The sequence below is a fragment of the Chiloscyllium punctatum genome, chromosome 12 (genome assembly GCF_047496795.1).
Source record: "Chiloscyllium punctatum isolate Juve2018m chromosome 12, sChiPun1.3, whole genome shotgun sequence".
Lineage (NCBI taxonomy): Eukaryota > Metazoa > Chordata > Chondrichthyes > Orectolobiformes > Hemiscylliidae > Chiloscyllium > Chiloscyllium punctatum.
The window spans coordinates 21,394,012-21,413,154 of NC_092750.1; the positions used below are offsets into that span (position 1 = coordinate 21,394,012).

Genomic DNA, 19,143 nt, shown 5'->3' on the forward strand with positions numbered 1-19,143 from the left:
ACTTAACTTGCCAATAAGCCTCTACAGACTCTATGTGTCATCCTCACTACTTGTCTTTCCACCCATTTTTATGTCATATACAAACTTGTCTGCAGTACATTCACTTCATTAAATACATTGTAAATAATTGTACCCCAACACTGATCACTGTGACAATAAACTAATTACCAGTTCCCATCTGAAAAAGATCCCCATATTTGAGTCCTCTATATCTTATGAGCTAGACAATCTTCACTCCATGTTCATAAACTATTTTCAACACTATGTGCTTTATTCTCATTAAGTAGCTCAATATCTGGTACTTTATCAAATACATTTTGGAAATTTAAGGATATTAAATCCACTGGTTTCCCTTTATCCATCCTGCTTCTTTCCTCTCTCTAATAAAGAAGTCAAGCATGATTTTCCCTTCATGAAGCCATGCTGCGTTGACTTGATTGCATTACATTTTTCTATTATTATGAGTTTGGTAGATAGTATCATACTTTCATTAAAAGTAAATATTTCAATTGCTTTAACTGGTATATGCTCAGGTCTACATTAATTTTCTGGTTATTTCAGAAGAATGCAAAATTAGGCTAATCCAGTATGCAGATATCAAATAGGTTGTTTGCAAGTTATTCTGATTGTGTAAACACAGACTACTGAACGAAACAGGATGGAAGTTTGGATAATACCTGAGGAAGCAATGGGTAGCAGATCAGAAAACCATTGAAAACTTCAACTGCCCTTGCCAAAGCTCTGTAACTGAGTTTCTGTTGTCTGTCAAATTCCACTCCCCAATCTTAAAGTTTCTGATTCACACCACTTGTATTTTCTTATGCTCTTGAGTGATATTAATAGTGGAAAAAGATATGATAAACACCACTCAAGGATGTCCAGAAATTTAGCCCTGAGAATTTATGCTGATATATTTGGAAGCTTATCTCAAGGTTAAAACAAGGTTTCTAGATTGCTGCAAAGAGATTTTTATCTGATGGCTAATCAATGCAATTCAGAAAAGTATGATTATTTAGTCAAATAATGTAGCTTGATGCTTTATGCATTGTCCAGCAGTTTTGCTGTGTGATTGATGGTAATAGAGTGGCATATTTTACAGGGTGGTCTCATTGTGTGATTAATACTCTATTCTCTACCCAGAGGTCTGATCGTATGATTGATGATTTTACCAAATTAAAGCAAAATTTGACCAAATCTGTTGAGAGGTTTGATTAAAGCAAGGGGTAGCAGATAATTCTAAAAGCTTGGCTGCCTTATTTAAAGCAAACAGGACCTAGTCTACTACTCTCAAAATATCAAAACATAATTTATTAACAAGAGGGTTCATTCAATGCAATTTGAGTACATTCTGTAATGGTATTTTGGGGGGGGGGGGGGGGGGGGGGTGGTGGAGAATGTAATGGTTTCTCTAAGTAATTAGAAAATGTGCATTTCACAGCATATGGCAATAATCACTCCAATTTTCAAATAATAATACTGATTACACCAAATAATTTTTAACAACTCACATTAGACTCTCCAGAGGAAAATCATACACAATATTACTTTGTTTACTGTGGTACTGTCATTTTGGAATTGTCTTATGATCCTTGCAATTACCTTTTAAGATGTAAGTAACTAAATTACTTAAATTATCTTACTAATGATTATCGATAATTAATGCACAGCTAACATCAATGTGACAACAACTAGCATTACTTGGTCAAAGGTTCACACAGATGTCTTTGACTGAGTGGTGTTGTAAAGTGGTCTGATTTAACAGTGTAACTTTACGGTTGAATAATAGGCTGTTGAATCGCTCGGAGTCTCTTGGTGTTGGGAAGGCTGGATTTACTGATTCTTGTCTTGTATAGCATTATTATATCAGTCTGGCATGAGGGTAACCCTTTGATAAATGTAAGAACAGTTAAAGCTGCAAATAGTAGCAATAAGCAGGTTTCAACACTTCAGTTAGTCATGTATAGACAGGTCAACCTGGCATTGTAGCATTAATCTGTTATCCTGTGCCACTGGATTGATGTTCTTTTGCTAGAATATATACGTGTGAAGCAGTACTCTGTAATAAGCTAGACTTTGTGACCGCTACTGCCCTGAGAAGAAGGATGGGCATGCGGAAAGTAAAACTCAGAAGGTCCGTAAAACCAAGAGAGTATGAGATTCTGACAGATAGGTAGACAGAAGATGAAATGCAAGCTTCAAAACCTCATGGATACCAATGCCCATCTGGATTCTTCTTCCCCTCTGTTTTTCCCCTGACTCTATCTCTTCTTCTAATCCCACACCTTGCCATAATTCCACTTTTCTGATCTGGTCAGAATGATCTGGTCTCAATAAAGACCTTAGTTTTATCTCTTTATGCCCCCACCTCAATGAATTTCAGACATGACATGACCTTTATTCACTCTTGGGATGTGAGCATTGTTGGCTGGCCAGCATTTATTACCCATCCCTATTTGTCCTTGAGAAAGTGGTCATGAGCGATCTTCTTGAACCACTGCAGTCCATGTGCTATAGGTAGATCCACAATGCCCTTAAGAAGAGAATTCCAGGATTTTGATCCAGCAATAGTGAAGGAAAAGCCCTACATTTTCAAGTGAGTAGCTTAGTGAAGAGTTTGCAGGTGGTGGTGTTCCCATGTATTGACTGCCCTTGACCTTCTAGATTGAAGTAGTTGTTGGTTTGGAAGGAGCTGTCTAAGAATCTTTGATGAATATCTGCAGTGCATCTTGTGGATAGTACACACTGCTGCTACTGAGTGTCAGTGATGGAGGGACTGGATGCTTGTAGATGTGGTACCAATCAAACAGGCTGCTTTGCCCTGGATTTTGTTCATCATCTTGAGTTGGAACTGCACCTACCCAGACAAATGGGGAGCATTCCATCACATTTCTAACTTGTGCCTTGTAGATGATGGAAAACTCTTCTTTCTGTCACCTTCACCTCCATGTCTACTTCTTTGGACCTTCATTATAGTGGGTGGCACAGTGGCTCAGTGGTTAGCACTGCTGCCTCACAGCACAGAGTGCCAGGTTGGATTCCAGCCTCAGGTAACTGTCTGTGTGGAGTTTGCATGTACTGCCTGTGTCTGCATGGGTTTCCTCCCACAGTCCAAAGATGTGCAGGTTAGGTGAATTGCACATAGTGTTAGTCAGAGGGAAATGGGTCTGGTTGGGTTACTCTTCGAAGGGTCGGTGTGGACTGGTTGGGCTGAAGGGCCTGTTTCCACATTGTGGGGAATCTAATCTAATCCCTGGAATGGTAGGTCTAACATATGAGGAACGGCTGAGGATACTGGGACTGTACTCATTGGAGTTTAGGAGATTAAGGGGATATCTAATAGAAACTTACAAGATAAATCATGGCTTGGAGAGGGAGGACGCTAGGAAATTGTTTTCGTTAGGCGAGGAGACTAGGACCCGTGGACACAGCCTTAGAATTAGAGAGGGTCAATTCAGAACAGAAATGCAGAGACATTTCTTCAGCCAGAGAGTGGTGGGCCTGTGGAATTTATTGCCGCAGAGTGCAGTGGAGGCTGGGACGCTAAATGTCTTCAAGGCAGAGATTGATAAATTCTTGATGTCACAAGGAATTAAGGGCTATGGGGAGAATGCAGGTAAGTGGAGTTGAAATGCCCATCAGCCATGATTGAATGGCGGAGTGGACTCGATGGGCCGAATGGCCTTACTTCCACTCCTATGTCTTATGGAATCCCGTCCCAGTCCATAGACCCTTTCACTCATCTCCATTATCCCCTCTCTACCTGGAACCTTCCCTCTGGTATTTTACCGACAATTAATTTCTTCAATGAGAATGGCTGGTGTGACATCAGCCATCTTAATTTCTCTGTTGCCCTCACCCACTTTTAACTCCCACAGAACTTTTGCACTCTTCTCTCAGGTCTAACCCTGAATTGGTTATCAAACCTACTGATAAGGAAGTGTTATTGTCATCTGGTGTAGTGGCCCTGCCTTGCGTAGGCTGAACACCAACTTCCTCCTTCACCTAGCTGAGTTTGTTCTCACTTTGAACAATTTTTCCTTTAACTTGTTTGACTGCTGGATACGAAACATGTGGTAATGGGTGTCTCTTTGTGGGGTATGTGAAACATTCCTTTAGGCCTTCAACCATAACTTCTCCAACACACTGATGATATCACCAGTGCTGCTTTCTGTTCTATGGAATTGAAAGAGTTCATCAATTTTGATCCAATTTCCATCCTTCTCCCATTTCACTCGGTCCATCTCTGTCTCTTCTTCTCCCTTTCTTGATTTCACTGTTTTTAATTCTGAGAAAGAGCTGCACATCAACATCCACTACCAACTTACCGAATCCCAGAATTACCCTTCCTCACACTCTGTTTCCTTCAAGGGATTCCATTCTATTTTCTTACTTTTTGCATCTCTGGCACATTCCAGTGATACCATCTTCCAATGGGATGCCTCTGAAATGCTGTCCTTTTTCTTCAACTGAGGATAAGCTGTGACCACTCCATCCCTCACCCCCCACCACGTGTATATACACACACACACACACACACACACAATGGTTGATTAGATCCTTCAACCCTGTCTGACACATCTCTTCCACTCTGTCCTCACCCTTCCCCTCCCTCCCAGATCAACAATTGGGTTCTCATTGTGCTCGCCTTCCATTGCACCAATCTCTGCTTTCAAAGGATCTTCTTTCCACATTTCCAGCAGATACCAACATCAAACACCATTTCCCCTCACTTCCACTGTTAGCATTCCACAGGGACACTCCCTTTATGACACCCTGGTTCACTCTAACATCATTTTCTCACTTCCCCATGAAACCTTCTAATGCAAATGCAAAAGATGTAAAAACTGCCCATTCACTCCTCTCCTCATCATTGTCCAAGGCTTTAAGTATACTTTCCAAGTGAGGCAATGTTTTAATTACCTTTTTTTTCAATCTAATCCAGTGTATCCATTGGTCACAATGTGGTTTTCTTTACATTAGCAAGACAAAATGGAGACAGAGACTTTGCCTAATGTCTCTGCTCTTTCCCTGTGACTGACCTTGACATTCCAGTTCATTGTCATTTCAATAAACCATTTTGCTCCCCTTCTAGTATTTCCATCCTTGGCCTGTTATAGTGTTCTAACAAAGCTCAATGCAAGCTGAAAGAACAATACCTCATTTCCCACTCAGGCATTTTCCATATTGAGTACTACAACTTCAGTGTACACTCCCTATACTCCATTTTTCTTACATTGCTCAACCTGCAATGGCCATGCCTTGACTGTGTCTTGTTCGATTTTATCTCAGCAGAGTGAACCCATTTTCTCATTTTCACAATGAACATTTATATCTATTTTACATGTCTATCACTCCTTCACCACCGTGCTTTTGTTACCTTTATGTTTTGATCTGAGCTCACCATCTCTTTTAATTGCTCCTTCTCTCTCTGTCTCTTGCATGACAATCATCATTTTCCAGCTCCATTCAGTTTTGAAGAAGAGTCATGCTGGACTTGAAGCATTAATTATGTATTGCTATCCCCAGATACTGCTGAAAATGTGTTGCTGGAAAAGCGCAGCGGGTCAAGCAGCATCCAAGGAGCAGGAGAATCGACGTTTCGGGCATGAGCCCTTCCTCAGGTACTGCCAGACCTGCTGAGTTTCTCCAGCACTTCCTGCTTTTATTTCAGTTACTAACAGATGATGCATTAGGCACTGATTAAAACCTTTTTTTTTACTGCGATAAACTTATTTTCAGGTGTATTAATCAAACTGCATCAATTTATGACTATTAAGCATGTCAAGGAATTTTGTTTTAAAAATTGTATTGAAGAAAGGATGTTCTGTAGCCAAAATTAGCTGAAATTGGATAGTAGCTTAAACTGAGGGCAGATGGACAGTTAAATGCAAAAATCTGGAAGCTGCTGTCCAAGGTGCATGAAATGTATTTCATTACCTGCCTTTCTATTCAAATATATTGAGTCAAGATGGTTCTGAGTTTGTGGAAGTAGACTACTCATTACAGAATTTTGGGTTTGCCCATTTCTGTCTAATTCTTTTTTAATGAAATGATTTTTCTTATGTATCATTCAGCAACCTCGCTGGCAGTGAAAATTACATTTTACAAATGCGGTGTTTCATTCCTTCTGATGTTAGACGGAGGAGATCCATTTTTTTGTTTCTTGTTTCAATTAATTTATTCTTTCTCTTTTATTTTGTAGCTGAGTTGATATTAAATTCACACATCAAACTGACATTTCCTGGTTGAATTGTTCATGACTCATTCTTCAATCTGTTTGGTTAAGCTAATGTATTATTGCTTGCTTTGTACACACAGGTGCCCTAAAGAGGTAGCCAGGCCATTTCAGTATCCCATTTGCAATAACCTGCCTTGTGTTGCATCTTACTGGGATAACATGCTGGAAATTAAGCCCTGCTACTTCTGGAGATGTCACAAAAGATTTCACAAAATGTGCAAAGTTCCCCAATTTACCTGGCCTTCAGGCCATGTTACTGTACTTGACAAGAATTACAAATTATCACAAGTAATGATTGTAGATACAGATAAACAGTTACAGTTAATAACTATTGGCATGTAAAACTACAAATTAGAACTCTAATTCCCACATAAATTCCCCCTCGCATGCATAGGTGCGCTGCCTCTCTCTCTCACACACACACAGACACACACAGACAAACGGTCAGGTTAAAATAGATTCTGGCAGGGGGACGATCTAGAAAGACAGTTCAGTAGTTTTTGTTCTCAAGTTCTGTGGTCCCTTTTGACTCTCCTTCTGAACAACACGTTCTTTCGTTTGCCTTTCTCCGGATGTTTCCACTGGTTGGTAGGAGACACAAGTTACTTATAAAAATTTTCTGACTTATCAGTTAAAATTCATATCTTAAAACTGTTGCAGTAATGATAAGCTGGTTTTCTTCAGGTTTAATGTGAATTTTGACTGCAGATAACAGAGAGACTGCTCTAGAGTTGGGGAAAACTGAACATCTCCATCTTTATAACTTGTTCCCAGCTCCAAGTTGTTCATTTATCAGAGGCATCAATAATGCAGTCATTGGCACACAAAATTGTCTCTGTTACCAAGAGAGAGAGCGTGAGGCGGTGAGAGAGGGGAGTGAGAGAGCCATTTGGGGTGGCATGGTGGCTCAGGAGTTAGCACTGCTGTCTCACAGATCCAGGGACTCAGGTTCGATTCCAGCCTTGGGTGACTGTTGTGTGGAGTTTGCGCATTCTCCCTGTGTCTGCAAGGGTTTCCACCCACAGTCCAAAGATGTGCAGGTCAGGTGAATTGGCCATTCTAAATTGCCCATAGTGTTAGGTGCATTAATCAGAGATAATTGGGTCTGAGTGGATTACTCTTTGGAGGGCCAGTGTGGACCTGTTGGGCTGAAGGGCCTGTTTCCACACTGTAGGGAATCTAATCAATAATTGGTCACTAGTCCATAGACAACTCAACTTCTTGTCACCACATCCATATTTGGCTCTAAGTCTTCTGCAACTCAATCTTAAATTGCTGTTTGTTCAAGCAATTATTTAGATGATGGCTGCAGCGTGTGTCAGATTATTTGCTTTCAAAACACGTAACCACTGGTTTTAAAATAGCTCTTTCTCATTTCAGTCCAGGTGCCTTAAAAGAAGACACAAAACTTAAAGACAACTATTAATTTAACCTGGAGCAGTGTTTTGTAGAGGAATAAGATGGTGTTATTTTCCGGGTCTGTAGATTGTGGAGGGGGGGGACCCAGGGAGAACCGTGTCAAACAGTCAGGGCAGGCAGGGACAAGTTAGGGCTAATAAATTAACTGCATTTATTTCAATGCAAGGGGCCTAACAGGGAAGGCAGATGAACTCAGGGCATGGTTAGGAACATGGGACTGGGATATCATAGCAATTACAGAACATGGCTCAGGGAAGGGCAGAACTGGCAGCTTAATATTCCAGGATATAAATGCTACAGGAAGGATAGAAAGGGAGGTAAGAGAGGAGGGGGAGTGGTGTTTTTGATAAATTATAGCATTACAGCTGTGCTGAGGAAGGATATTCCTGGAAATACATCCAGGGAAGTTATTTGGGTGGAACAGAGAAATAAGAAAGAGATGATCACCTTATTGGGATTGTATTATAGACCCCCTCATAGTCAGAGGGAAATTGAGAAATAAACTTGTGAGGAGATCTCAGTTATCTGTAAGAATAATAGGGTGGTTATGGTTGGGGTTTTTAACTTTCCAAACATAGACTGGAACTGCCATAGTGTGAAGGGTTTGGATTTGTTAAATGTGTACAAGAAAATTGGTGCAAAACTTGACTTACTCTTGGGAAATAAGGCAGGGCAGGTGACTGAGGTGTCAGTGGGGGAGCACTTTGGGGCCAGCAACCATAAATCTATTAGATTTAAAATAATGATGAAAAAGGATAGACAGATCTAAAAGTTGAAGTTCTAAATTGGAGAAAGGCCAATTTTGATAGGATTAGGCAAGAACTTTCAAAAGCTGATTGGGGGCAGATGTTCACAGGTAAAGGGAGGCCGGAAAATGGGAAGCTTTCAGAAATGAGATAACGAGAATCCCGAGAAAGATAATTCCTGTTAGGGTGAGAGGGAAGGCTGGTAGGTATAGGGAATGCTGGATGACTAAAGAAATTGAAGGTTTGGTTCAGAAAAAGAAGGAAGCATATGTCAGGTATAGACAGGATAGATCGAGTGAACCCTCAGAAGAGTATAAAGGTAGTAGGCATATACATAAGAGGAAAATCAGGAGGGCAAAAGGGGGACATGAAATACCTTTGGCAAATAGAATTAAGGAGAATCCAAAGAGTTTTTACAAATACATTAAGGACAAAAGGATAACTAGGGAGAGAATAGCGCCCCTCAAAGATCAGCAAGGCGGCCTTTGTGTGGAGCCGCAGAAAATAGGAGAGATACTAAATGAGTATTTTGCATCAGTATTTACTTGGAAAAGGATATGGAAGATATAGAAAGTAGGGAAATAGATGGTGACACCTTGCAAAATGTCCATATTACACAGGACGAAGTGCTTGGCTAACGTGGTGCTACTCATTAAGAAGGGTAGTAAGGACAAGCCAGGGAACTACAGACCAGTGAGCCTGACGTCGGTAGTGGGCAAGTTGTTGGAGGGAATCCTGAGAGACAGGATATACAAGTATTTGGAAAGAAAGGACTGATTAGTAATAGTCAACATGGCTTTGTGCGTGGGAAATCATGTCTCACAAACTTGATTGAGTTTTTTGAACAAGTAACAAAGACGATTGATGAGAGCAAAGCGGCAGACGTGATCTATATGGACTTCAGCAAGTCCTTCGACAAGGTTCCCCAAGGGAGACTGATTAGCAAGGTTAGATCTCACAGAATACAGGGAGAACTAGCCATTTGGATACAGAACTGGCTCAAAGGTGGAAGACAGAGGGTGGTGCTGGAGAGTTGTTTTTCAGACTGGAGGCCTGTGACCAGTGGAGTGCCACAAGGATCGGTGCTGGGTCCTCTACTTTTCATCATTTACATAAATGATTTGGATGCGAGCATAAGAGGTATAGTTAGTAAGTTTACAGATGACACCAAAATTAGAGGTGTAGAGGACAGTGAAGAAGGTTATCTCAGATTAAACAGGATCTTGATCAGATGGGCCAATGGGCCAAGAAGTGGCAAATGGAGTTTAATTCAGATAAATGCGAGGTGCTGCATTTTGGGAAAGCAAATCGTAGCAGGACTTATACACTTACTGATAAGGTCCTAGGGAGAGTTGCTAATAAAGAGACCTTGGAGTGCAGGTTCATAGCTCCTTGAAAGTGGAGTCACAGGTAGATAGGATAGTGAAGAAGGCATTTGGTATGCTTTCCTCTATTGGTCAGAGTATTGAGTACAGGAGTTAGGAGGTCATGTTGTGGCTGTACAGGCCATTGGTTCGACCACTGTTGGAATATTGTGTGCAATTCTGGTCTCCTTCCTATCGGAAAGATGTTGTGAAACTTGAAAAAGTTCAGAAAAGATTTACAAGGATGTTGCCAGGGTTGGAGGATTTGAGCTATAGGGAGAGGCTGAACAGGCTGGGGCTGTTTTCCCTGGAACGTCGGAGGCTGAGGGGTGACCTTATAGAGGTTTACAAAATTATGAGGGGCATGGATAGGATAAATAGACAGTCTTTTCCCTGAGGTAAGGGAGTCCAGAACTAGAGGGCATTGGTTTAAGGTGAGAGGAGAAAGATATAAAAGGGACCCAAGGGGCAACGTTTTCACCAGAGGGTGGTACGTGTATGGAATGAGCTGCCAGAGGAAGTGATGGAGGCTGATACAATTGCAACATTTAAAAGGCATTTGGATGGGTATATGAATAGGAAAGGTTTGCAGGGATATGGGCCAGGTGCTGGCAGGTAGGACTAGATGGGTTGGGATATCTGGTCGGCTTGGACGGGTTGGACCAAAGGGTCTGTTTCCATGCTGTACATCTCTATGACTCTATGAAATAGTCCTTACACCTGCAAAAGCTCCTGAAAACTAAATGTGCAAAGCAACTTAAGCGAAATGCAGCCACTCCTGTTCACCAGTTACAGGAAATCTGACTTCATGTAGTCACGATTTGGAGATGTCAGTGTTGGACTGGGGTGTACAAAGTTAAAAATCACACAACACCAGGTTATAGTCCAACAGGTTTAATTGGAAGCACACTAGCTTTCTGAGTGCCGCTCCTTCATCAGGTGGTTGTAGAATCACATGTAGGTCAGACCAGCTAAGGAAGGCAATTTCCTTCCCTAAAGAGGATTAGTGAACCAGATGGGGTTTTCCCTGACAATTGATTCATAGTCATCATCAAACTCTTAATTCCAGATAATTATTTTATTCAAATTTCATCGTTTGCCATGGTGGGATTTGAACCCAGCTCCCCAAAACATTTCCTGGGTTTCTAGATTAACACTCCAACAGCAATAACATTAGACCATTGCCTCCCTAAACCTATGATTCTACAGTTAGGATAATATCCTTTGAAAACATGTTGACAGTTTGGTTTGAATTTTAAGCATGATTTGTTTAATGATTCAACAGTGTTGATATGAGTATTTATAAAAAGTGGCACTGTGCTAATTACATGTTTCATTGAAATTCCTAAACAAACATACTTTACTGCATTTTCCCTTTAAAACATGCCAGATCCTCTCAGGAGAGCTTTAACTTCTGAGGCAGTCATTTAAACAGATAAGTCAACTGAACATTAAAGATTGTTATTAAAGTAATAACTATAAAGAGCAAAGAGTTTTCATGGAAGGTGGCAGCTGGAAAAGTAAGAGCCTTGTTCATTAAGAATACATTTCAAAACTCCTGTACATTTCAGCTGAAATTCCTCATTTCAGTCTTCTAGGCCCAAGCATCTTCAGCGGCTCATCAATAACTTTCTCTTCATCACGAAGTCAGAATGGGGAAAGTTCATTGATCATTGTCATGCTTTGATCCATTTGCATTTTGTTAAATAATAAAGCAGTCCCCAACTGCATGCTGCAAGATCCGAATAACATCTAGGATTTAGATAAGAGGTGAGGAACCCATTCGAACCACACACTTATCTGCAATGATCATCACCTTCCTTTGGCATCAATACTCTAATTGAATCCCCCACATATTGGTGAGAGGAGTGGGGGAGGTATTGGTCAATCTGAACTAAACTTTTAACATGTCCAACCACATACAGATATTGCATGTAAGAACAAGTTGAAGGCTGAAAAGTGTGTTGAATGAGTCACCTCCTGACTCACCAAAACATTTCCAGGGCCAAGACGTGTGATGGAATACTTCCTATTTGCCTGGATGGATGTGACAAAGATAAGCACCCTATTCACCATCCATGCACTTTTTTTCATTAAATCAGGCAAGGTGGGCTTAGTTGGCTGGACCTATACTTAATACCCATCTCTAACTACCCTTGACTACTGTAGTCCATTTAGTGTAGATACACCCATGATGCTGTTCGGGGGCAAGTTCTAAAATATTGACCCAGCAACAGTGAAAGAACAGCAATATATTCCCAAGTCAGGATGGTGAGTGCCTTGGACAGGAACTTGCAGTTAGTGTTTTTCCCATGTAACTGCTCCCCTTACCTTTCTAGGTGACAATATTTTAGGTTTGGAAGTTTTCTGCAAGGATCTTTGGTGAATTTCTGCAGTGCATCTCGTAGATAGTACACACTGCTTATACTGAATGTTGGTGGTGCAGGTTACAAATGTTTATGATGCCCAACAACCAGGTTGCTTTGCCTTAGATATTGGAAACCTTCTTGAGTGTTGTTGGAGCTGCACTCATCCAGGCAAATGACCTGTGCACCACAGATGGTGGACAGGCTTTTAGGAGTCAAGAGTTATTCACTGCAGGATTCCAAGCCTCTGACCTGCTTTGTAGTCACAATATCCTTACTTGAAAAGATATTGCCTACCCTTCGATGTTGCTGAATCAAAATACTGCAGCCTCCCTGCAGAGAGCACTGTGAGTGTAACCATAGCAAGTGATCCAAGAATTGACAACTCACCACCACCTTCTCAAAGCCAATAAATAAGGGCAATGTCTTTAAACAATGGACAATAACTGAGTCCAGCTGGCGAAGCTCATATTTCCTAAATTAATAATAAAATAATTAACATTGTAAGGCCAGCTCTGTTCAGTTTCTGGTCAATGGTAACTCCCAGGAAGTTGACAGTGGGGGATCCAATGATGGTAACATCATTAAATGTCGAGGGGTGATGGTTAGATTCTCTCTTGTTGGCCATTACCTAGTACTTGTCTGATGTGAATATTACTTACCACATCAGCTCAAGACTGGATATTGTGTAGACAAGCAGGAGACTGGAAGAACACAGCAATATTGTCAAGCTCTTGCTGAATTTGGGCATTGACTGCGTCACCATCTGAGGAGTTGCAAATGGTGCTGACCGCTGTGAAATCATCAGTGAACATCCTCACCTTTGACCTTATAATGAGGGAAGTTCATTGGTGAAGCAGCTGAAAATGGTTGGGCCTTGGACACTACCCCAAGGAATTCTTGTGGACATGTCCTGGAGCTGAGATGACTGATCTCCATTAAATACAACCATGTTCATCTGTGCCAAGTATGATTCCAGAGTTTTCTCACAATTCCCATTGACTCTAATTCTGCTAGTGCATATGATTTACAAGTAACTGCAGTAACTTACTGAGGCTTGTTCAATATCACCTCCAATCCAATGACCTCAGCCCACTAGAAGGACAAGTACAGCATGTGTATGAAAACATCACAATTAGATTCCCTACAGTGTGGAAACAGGTTCTTCAGCCCAACAAGTCCACACTAACCCTCTGAAGAGTAACCCACCCTGACCCATTTCCCTCTGACTAATGCACCTAACGCTATGGGCAATTTAGCATGGCCAATTCACCTAACCTGCACATCTTTGGACTGTGGGAGGAAACCGGAGCACCTGGAGGAAACCCATGCAGACACGGGGAAAATGGGGAAAGTCCACACAGACAGTCGCCTGAGGCTGGAATCAAACCTGGTACCCTGGTGCTGTGAGGCAGCAGTGCTAACCATTGAGCCACCATGCCACCCATTCACTGAACCACTGTGCTGCCCATGGCCTGTAACCTCCTCTCCAAATTACATATCACTTTTGACTTGGTATTGTTGTTCCTTTCTTATCACTGGACCAGAATTCTGGATGTCCTAGAGATGCACCATGCCAACACCTTTGCCACAATGACTGCAATGCCCGCAAATTACCTCCATCTTAAAGGAATTAGTAATGAACAAAGGAATACTTTTCACTAAAAATGTTCTAATAACACAGTATGCCAAGTCCACAGCACTCATAGATCCCATAGTGGGATGCCTGGGACTACAGAGGAAATCAGTGCCAGGTAGTTACACACAGTGCTGATAACTAATTGTGACTGGGCTTGAATCTCATCAAAGCTTTTCAATTAGAAAGCTGATAATGATTCAATTTCTGTCAATTACTGTTAGTCTTCAGAGGCACCTGTGGATTCACTATTTCATTTTTCCTATCAATTGAAAACTAAAAGAAAGAAAATCATCAAAAAACCTTCTGATCACTGTTTTTGCAAGTTATTTCCTGTAATTTTCTGCAAAAACTCTGATTAGATTCATTTATATTTACTTTTGGGAGATTCACCATTGGAGGATATCAACTGACACCATTATTTTCTAAATGGGTGTCTAAATTATAGTTTGACTTGTTTCAAACTTTAAATTACTGTTTAGAATCAATAATCGTGGAATGTATTCTAACAAATTCCAATCCTTGTTTTACAGTTAATCATGTTTGGATCTTTTTAAAGCTGAAAATGTGTTGCTGGAAAAGCGCAGCAGGTCAGGCAGCATCCAAGGAGCAGGAGAATCGACGTTTCGGGCATGAGCCCTTCTTCAAGAATGAGGAAAGTGTGCCAAGCGGGCTAAGATAAAAGGTAGGGAGGAGGGACTTGGGGCAGTGGCATTGGAAATGTGATAGGTGGAAGGAGGTTAAGGTGAGAGCGATAAGGTGAGGGTGATAGGCCAGAGTGGAGGTGGGGGCAGAGAGGTCAGGAAGAAGATTGCAGGTTAGGAAGGTGGTGTTGAGTTCGAGGGTTGGGACTGAGACAAGGTGGGGGGAGGGGAAATGAGGAAACTGGAGAAATCTGAGTTCATCCTTTGTGGTTGGAGGGTCCTTAGGCGGAAGATGAGGCGCTCTTCCTCCAACCGTCGTGTTGCTATGGTCTGGCGATGGAGGAGTCCAAGGACCTGCATGTCCTTGATGGAGTGGGGCGGGGAAGTTGAAGTGTTGAGCCATGGGGTGGTTGGTTTAGTTGGTCCAGGTGTCCCAGAGGTGATCTCTGAAATGTTACACAAGTAGGCGGCCTGTCTCCCCAATATAGAGGAGGCCACATTGGGTTCAGCGGATGCAATAGATGATGTGTGTGGAGGTGCAGGTGAATTTGTGGCAGATATGGAAGTATCCCTTGGTGCCTTGGAGGGAAGTAAGGGGGGAGGTGTGGGCGCAAGTTTTGCATTTCTTGCGGTTGCAGGGGAAGGTGCCGGGAGTGGAGGTTGGGTTGGTAGGGGTGTGGACCTGATGAGGGAGTCAAGGAGGGAGTGGTCTTTTCGGAATGCTGATAGGGGAGGGGAGGGAAATATATCCCTGGTGCTGGGGTCCGTTTGGAGGTGGTGGAAATGACGACAGATGATACGATGTATATGGAGGTTGGTGGGGTGGTAGGTGAGGACCAGTGGGGTTCTGTCCTGGTGGCGATTGAGGGGGGGGGGGCTCAAGGGCAGAGGAGCGGGAAGTGGAGGAGATGCGGTGGAGAGCATCGTCGACCACGTCTGGGGGGAAATCCGGTCTTTGAAGAAGGAGGCCATCTGGGTTGTTCGGTATTGGAACTGGTCCTGCTGGGAGCAGATGCGGCTGAGACGAAGGAATTGGGAATATGGGATGGCATTTTTACAGGGGGCAGGGTGGGAGGAGGTGTAGTCTAGGTAGCTGTGGGAGTTGGTCGGTTTATAGTAAATGTCCGTGTTGATTCGGTTGCTCGAGATAGAAATGGAGAGGTCTAGGAAGGGGATGGAGGAGTCTGAGACGGTCCAGTTAAATTTGAGGTCAGGGTGGAAGGTGTTGGTAAAGTGGATGAACTGTTCAACCTCCTCGTGGGAGCACGAGGCAGCGCCGATACAGTCGTCGATGTAGCGGAGGAAAAGGTGGGGGGGTTGGTGCCAGTGTAGCTGCGGAAGATGGACTATTCCACATATCCTACGAAGAGGCAGGCATAGATGGGGCCCATGCGGGTGCCCATGGCTACTCCTTTGGTTTGGAGGAAGTGGGAGGATTGGAAAGAGAAGTTGTTCGGAGTGAGGACCAGTTCAGTCAGTCAAAGGAGGGTATCAGTGGAAGGGTACTGGTTGGTACGGCGGGAAAGGAAGAAGCGGAGGGCTTTGAGTCCTTCATGATGGGGGATGGAGGTGTACAGGAACCGGATGTCCGTGGTGAAGATAAGGCATTGGGGACCGGGGAAGCGAAAATCATGGAGGAGGTGGAGGGCGTAGGTGGTGTCCCGAACGTAGGTGGGGAGTTCTTGGACTAAGGGGCACAGGACCGTGTCGAGGTATGCAGAGATGAGTTCGGTGGGGCAGGAGCAGGCTGAGACAATGTTTAAAGCCAAATGACTTCAAAATATTCTCATTGCCATCAGATCAATAGAAACAGCTCTATCAGACAGTAGCAAATGTTTCCTCCCCAACCAACCCAGTCACACCAAATGGGCAAAAAGGTTCCAGGAGATGAACAAAAAGCATTTCATTGAGATGGAATCTGCTTCAAATGGAAGGATTCAGATGAGACAGGCTGGAACAATCTCCATTAGCGAGACAGATGTGGGCACAATTGCTGGACAAAAATATCTATGTCCATCTCATAGCAAAAAAAATCGCAGCAGATAGATGTATCTGCATCTACTGAATTGGCACATCCGCGTTGACAGAAGCATCTGCATGGGACAGACAGGAACATCTCCATCCAGAACATTTTGTATATGATGGACAGAAACATCTGTATCTGATCAGCAGAAACATTTCTACCAGATGTAAACATCTCCATCAGATAAACAGAAGCGCCTGCATCAGATGGGGCTAAACATCTGCATTAAATATAAACATACCGGTCTGATGAACAGAAAATTCTCCATCAGATAGAAGGAGACAGAGTAAAACATCTGCAATTAATGGACAAAAGGACACATCAAACAGACCAAACCATTCCCATTCTAATCTGATAGCTGGAAGCCTGTACTGTACGAGGTAAGCTGGAAGTGTCCCCATCAGAGAAACATTCCTTTCCCAACAGGAACAGCTTCACAACTCAACTGTTGCCAGAAATGTTGTGATTTTTTCGGACAAAAAATATCCTCTGCTTTATTCAAAGGGGGAGGGTGAACTCTGTGACAATATCGTTAATCCAAGTCGATTCTTCATCAAGCTGAGGAGAAATATTAGCTGGGCTATGTCAATCACTGTGTGCCTGGACATTTTTATAATGCACGAAAAAGGCAGCAAGTCCATCAGAGGTAAAGAAACAATTCTACCATTGAACAGAAATATCTTCAACCTCTGCGTCCAATCCTTCAGTTCTTACGTGATAACCATCCCAACATTCAATAAACTTCATTCAATATAACAAATGGCTCAATTATCAATAGCTAAAGAAGATTATGGAAGTTAGATGGCTATCTGTAACACCCAGGCTCGGATTCACGCAGCGCAGAAAAGACCCATCGAGTCTGCACTGACATTACTACTACTAAAAGTGTGCTTTTCCCAACTCTCCGCACTTGTCCCAGACATCTCAGCCTTCCGCCCCTGAGGCAAACAGCAGTCGACATTCCGCACCCCCCCCCACGCCCCCCCCCCCCCCCACACACAGGAATTGAAGCGAAAGTTTATTGAATGTGCTGTGACTGTTCCTGCAATAAACTCTCATCCAGAGAAAATGTATCAGTCATTGTCCAGTAGATGTCCATCACACTGAGGGGTGGGTCAGGACATTTTGCCATTCCGAAGGAACACTTCAGAACTTGAGGCTGTGCCCGCAACCAGGTTCAGTCTGATCCTGGGAACTGAGAGATACCCCGGTGCCAGGGTGATAGGAGGGTTTAAGCTTCAATGCACAAAATACCACCGGTGCAGGAAATAAAAGACAGCCAAAACTCAATAAAAACTGGAAATACCCAGCAGGTGAAGCAGGGTCTGTGGGGAGAAACATTCTGAACGATTTGGCTGATGAACTGAACGATCACCCCGACCTTCCTGTGACCTTTCATCCCCCACAGTTCATCCATCAGGTCATTGAGCTGAAACCTCCCCTCTGTTTCTCTCCTCAGATGACCAGCTGTTTTGTGTTTTACCTTTGGTGTTGTTTTTGGTCTTGTAAAGGTAGAGTAGATAAGGTATGACTAGGGAAGTGACCATCCACTGACTCACTCTGTCCCCTCACTCCCGTTCTTACCTGACGAAGAAGTAATAAGTGTTGTTTTCCATGACCGTGTAAGAATGGCAAGGAAAGTATCCCAGTCCAGTCAGGTTAAACCTGGCTCCAGCCGGCATCTCCAACATACTGCCCCAGGCCTGGTCACACAGCAGCTCGACCTCTGCCGAATAGAACAGGTCGGTGTCATATTGCCACGGCAGGTAGTTATAGACGCTGTAAGTGTCTTTGTGGACTGCCAGCACCTTTGCATAGATGATGATTTCGGCCAGTTCAGCTCGACACGACTCGCTTTGTGGTCTCCAATCGTGAGGTAGCTGACATCCCCAACTTCCTCCCAGGGCAGTGAGGAGCAGGATTGGGAATACCCAGCTCATTCTGTCCCAGTCTCAAGTTCCTTCTTCCCGGATAGTTGAGAACAGTCTGGTCGAGTAAGTGGGGTGGCGGATCGTTTAAACTCTTCCCGACGTGTGTAACCTCTGTTTGCTGCTCCCTTCGCTATTCCCAGCCCTTGCAGCCAGCATCTTTTACACGAACTTCGTAAAATGCGTGTAAAATCCCCCCATCCAACGAGGTTCGTGTGGTTTGCAGAATTTGTGCGATTGCTCTAAATCCTTTTTTAAAAAAAACTCAAACCAGCAAGATCAGTTTTCAAGGGCTTTGAATCGCAAAGATTTTCTTAAAGCGACAGTACACCCGAAGCAGCCTCTGGCATGCATTCAAATCCTGCCTCTTTTTCTCTTAAACTTTCAGAATTAAATTAAAGGCATTGGAGTTCTATCGTTCTAGCCCGCTGGAGCTTCTCATGACTGCGTCCAACTCGTTTTTTTTGTGGGGAACTTTTATTTGGACTTCATTACAGTAATTTACTTTTCCATAGACCCCTCTTGGATTTCTCGAGGTAAACAATCATTTTAACTGCTTGTGATGAAAAAAGGAAAATATGCAATTGTTGGAAATTTGAAACAAACATTGTGAAAATGCTCCAAATTGACAACAGGCAGTTAGTGTCTGCAAAGGAATTGTACATACACAGAATCACAATACCAAGTGCCCGGGAGAAAATGTTAAACGTTTGTGCAACCACAAAGCAACAGTACAATGCCATGAAGCAAGGTGGCCTCACCCACAGAGAACTTGCAGG

At 42.9% G+C, this 19,143-nt stretch overlaps 1 protein-coding gene across 1 annotated transcript in view; it reads right to left on the reverse strand.

Moving 5' to 3' along the window:
- LOC140483674 (coiled-coil domain-containing protein 3-like) overlaps positions 1-18,586 on the reverse strand; it is a 36,681-nt gene extending 18,095 nt beyond the window's left edge. Inside the window, exon 1 of the mRNA XM_072582041.1 lies at positions 18,021-18,586. Coding sequence (XP_072438142.1) covers positions 18,021-18,376 — 356 coding nt within the window. The 5' untranslated portion in view covers positions 18,377-18,586. The remainder of the gene's footprint in view (positions 1-18,020) is intronic.
- Between the last annotated feature and the right edge of the window lie 557 nt (positions 18,587-19,143).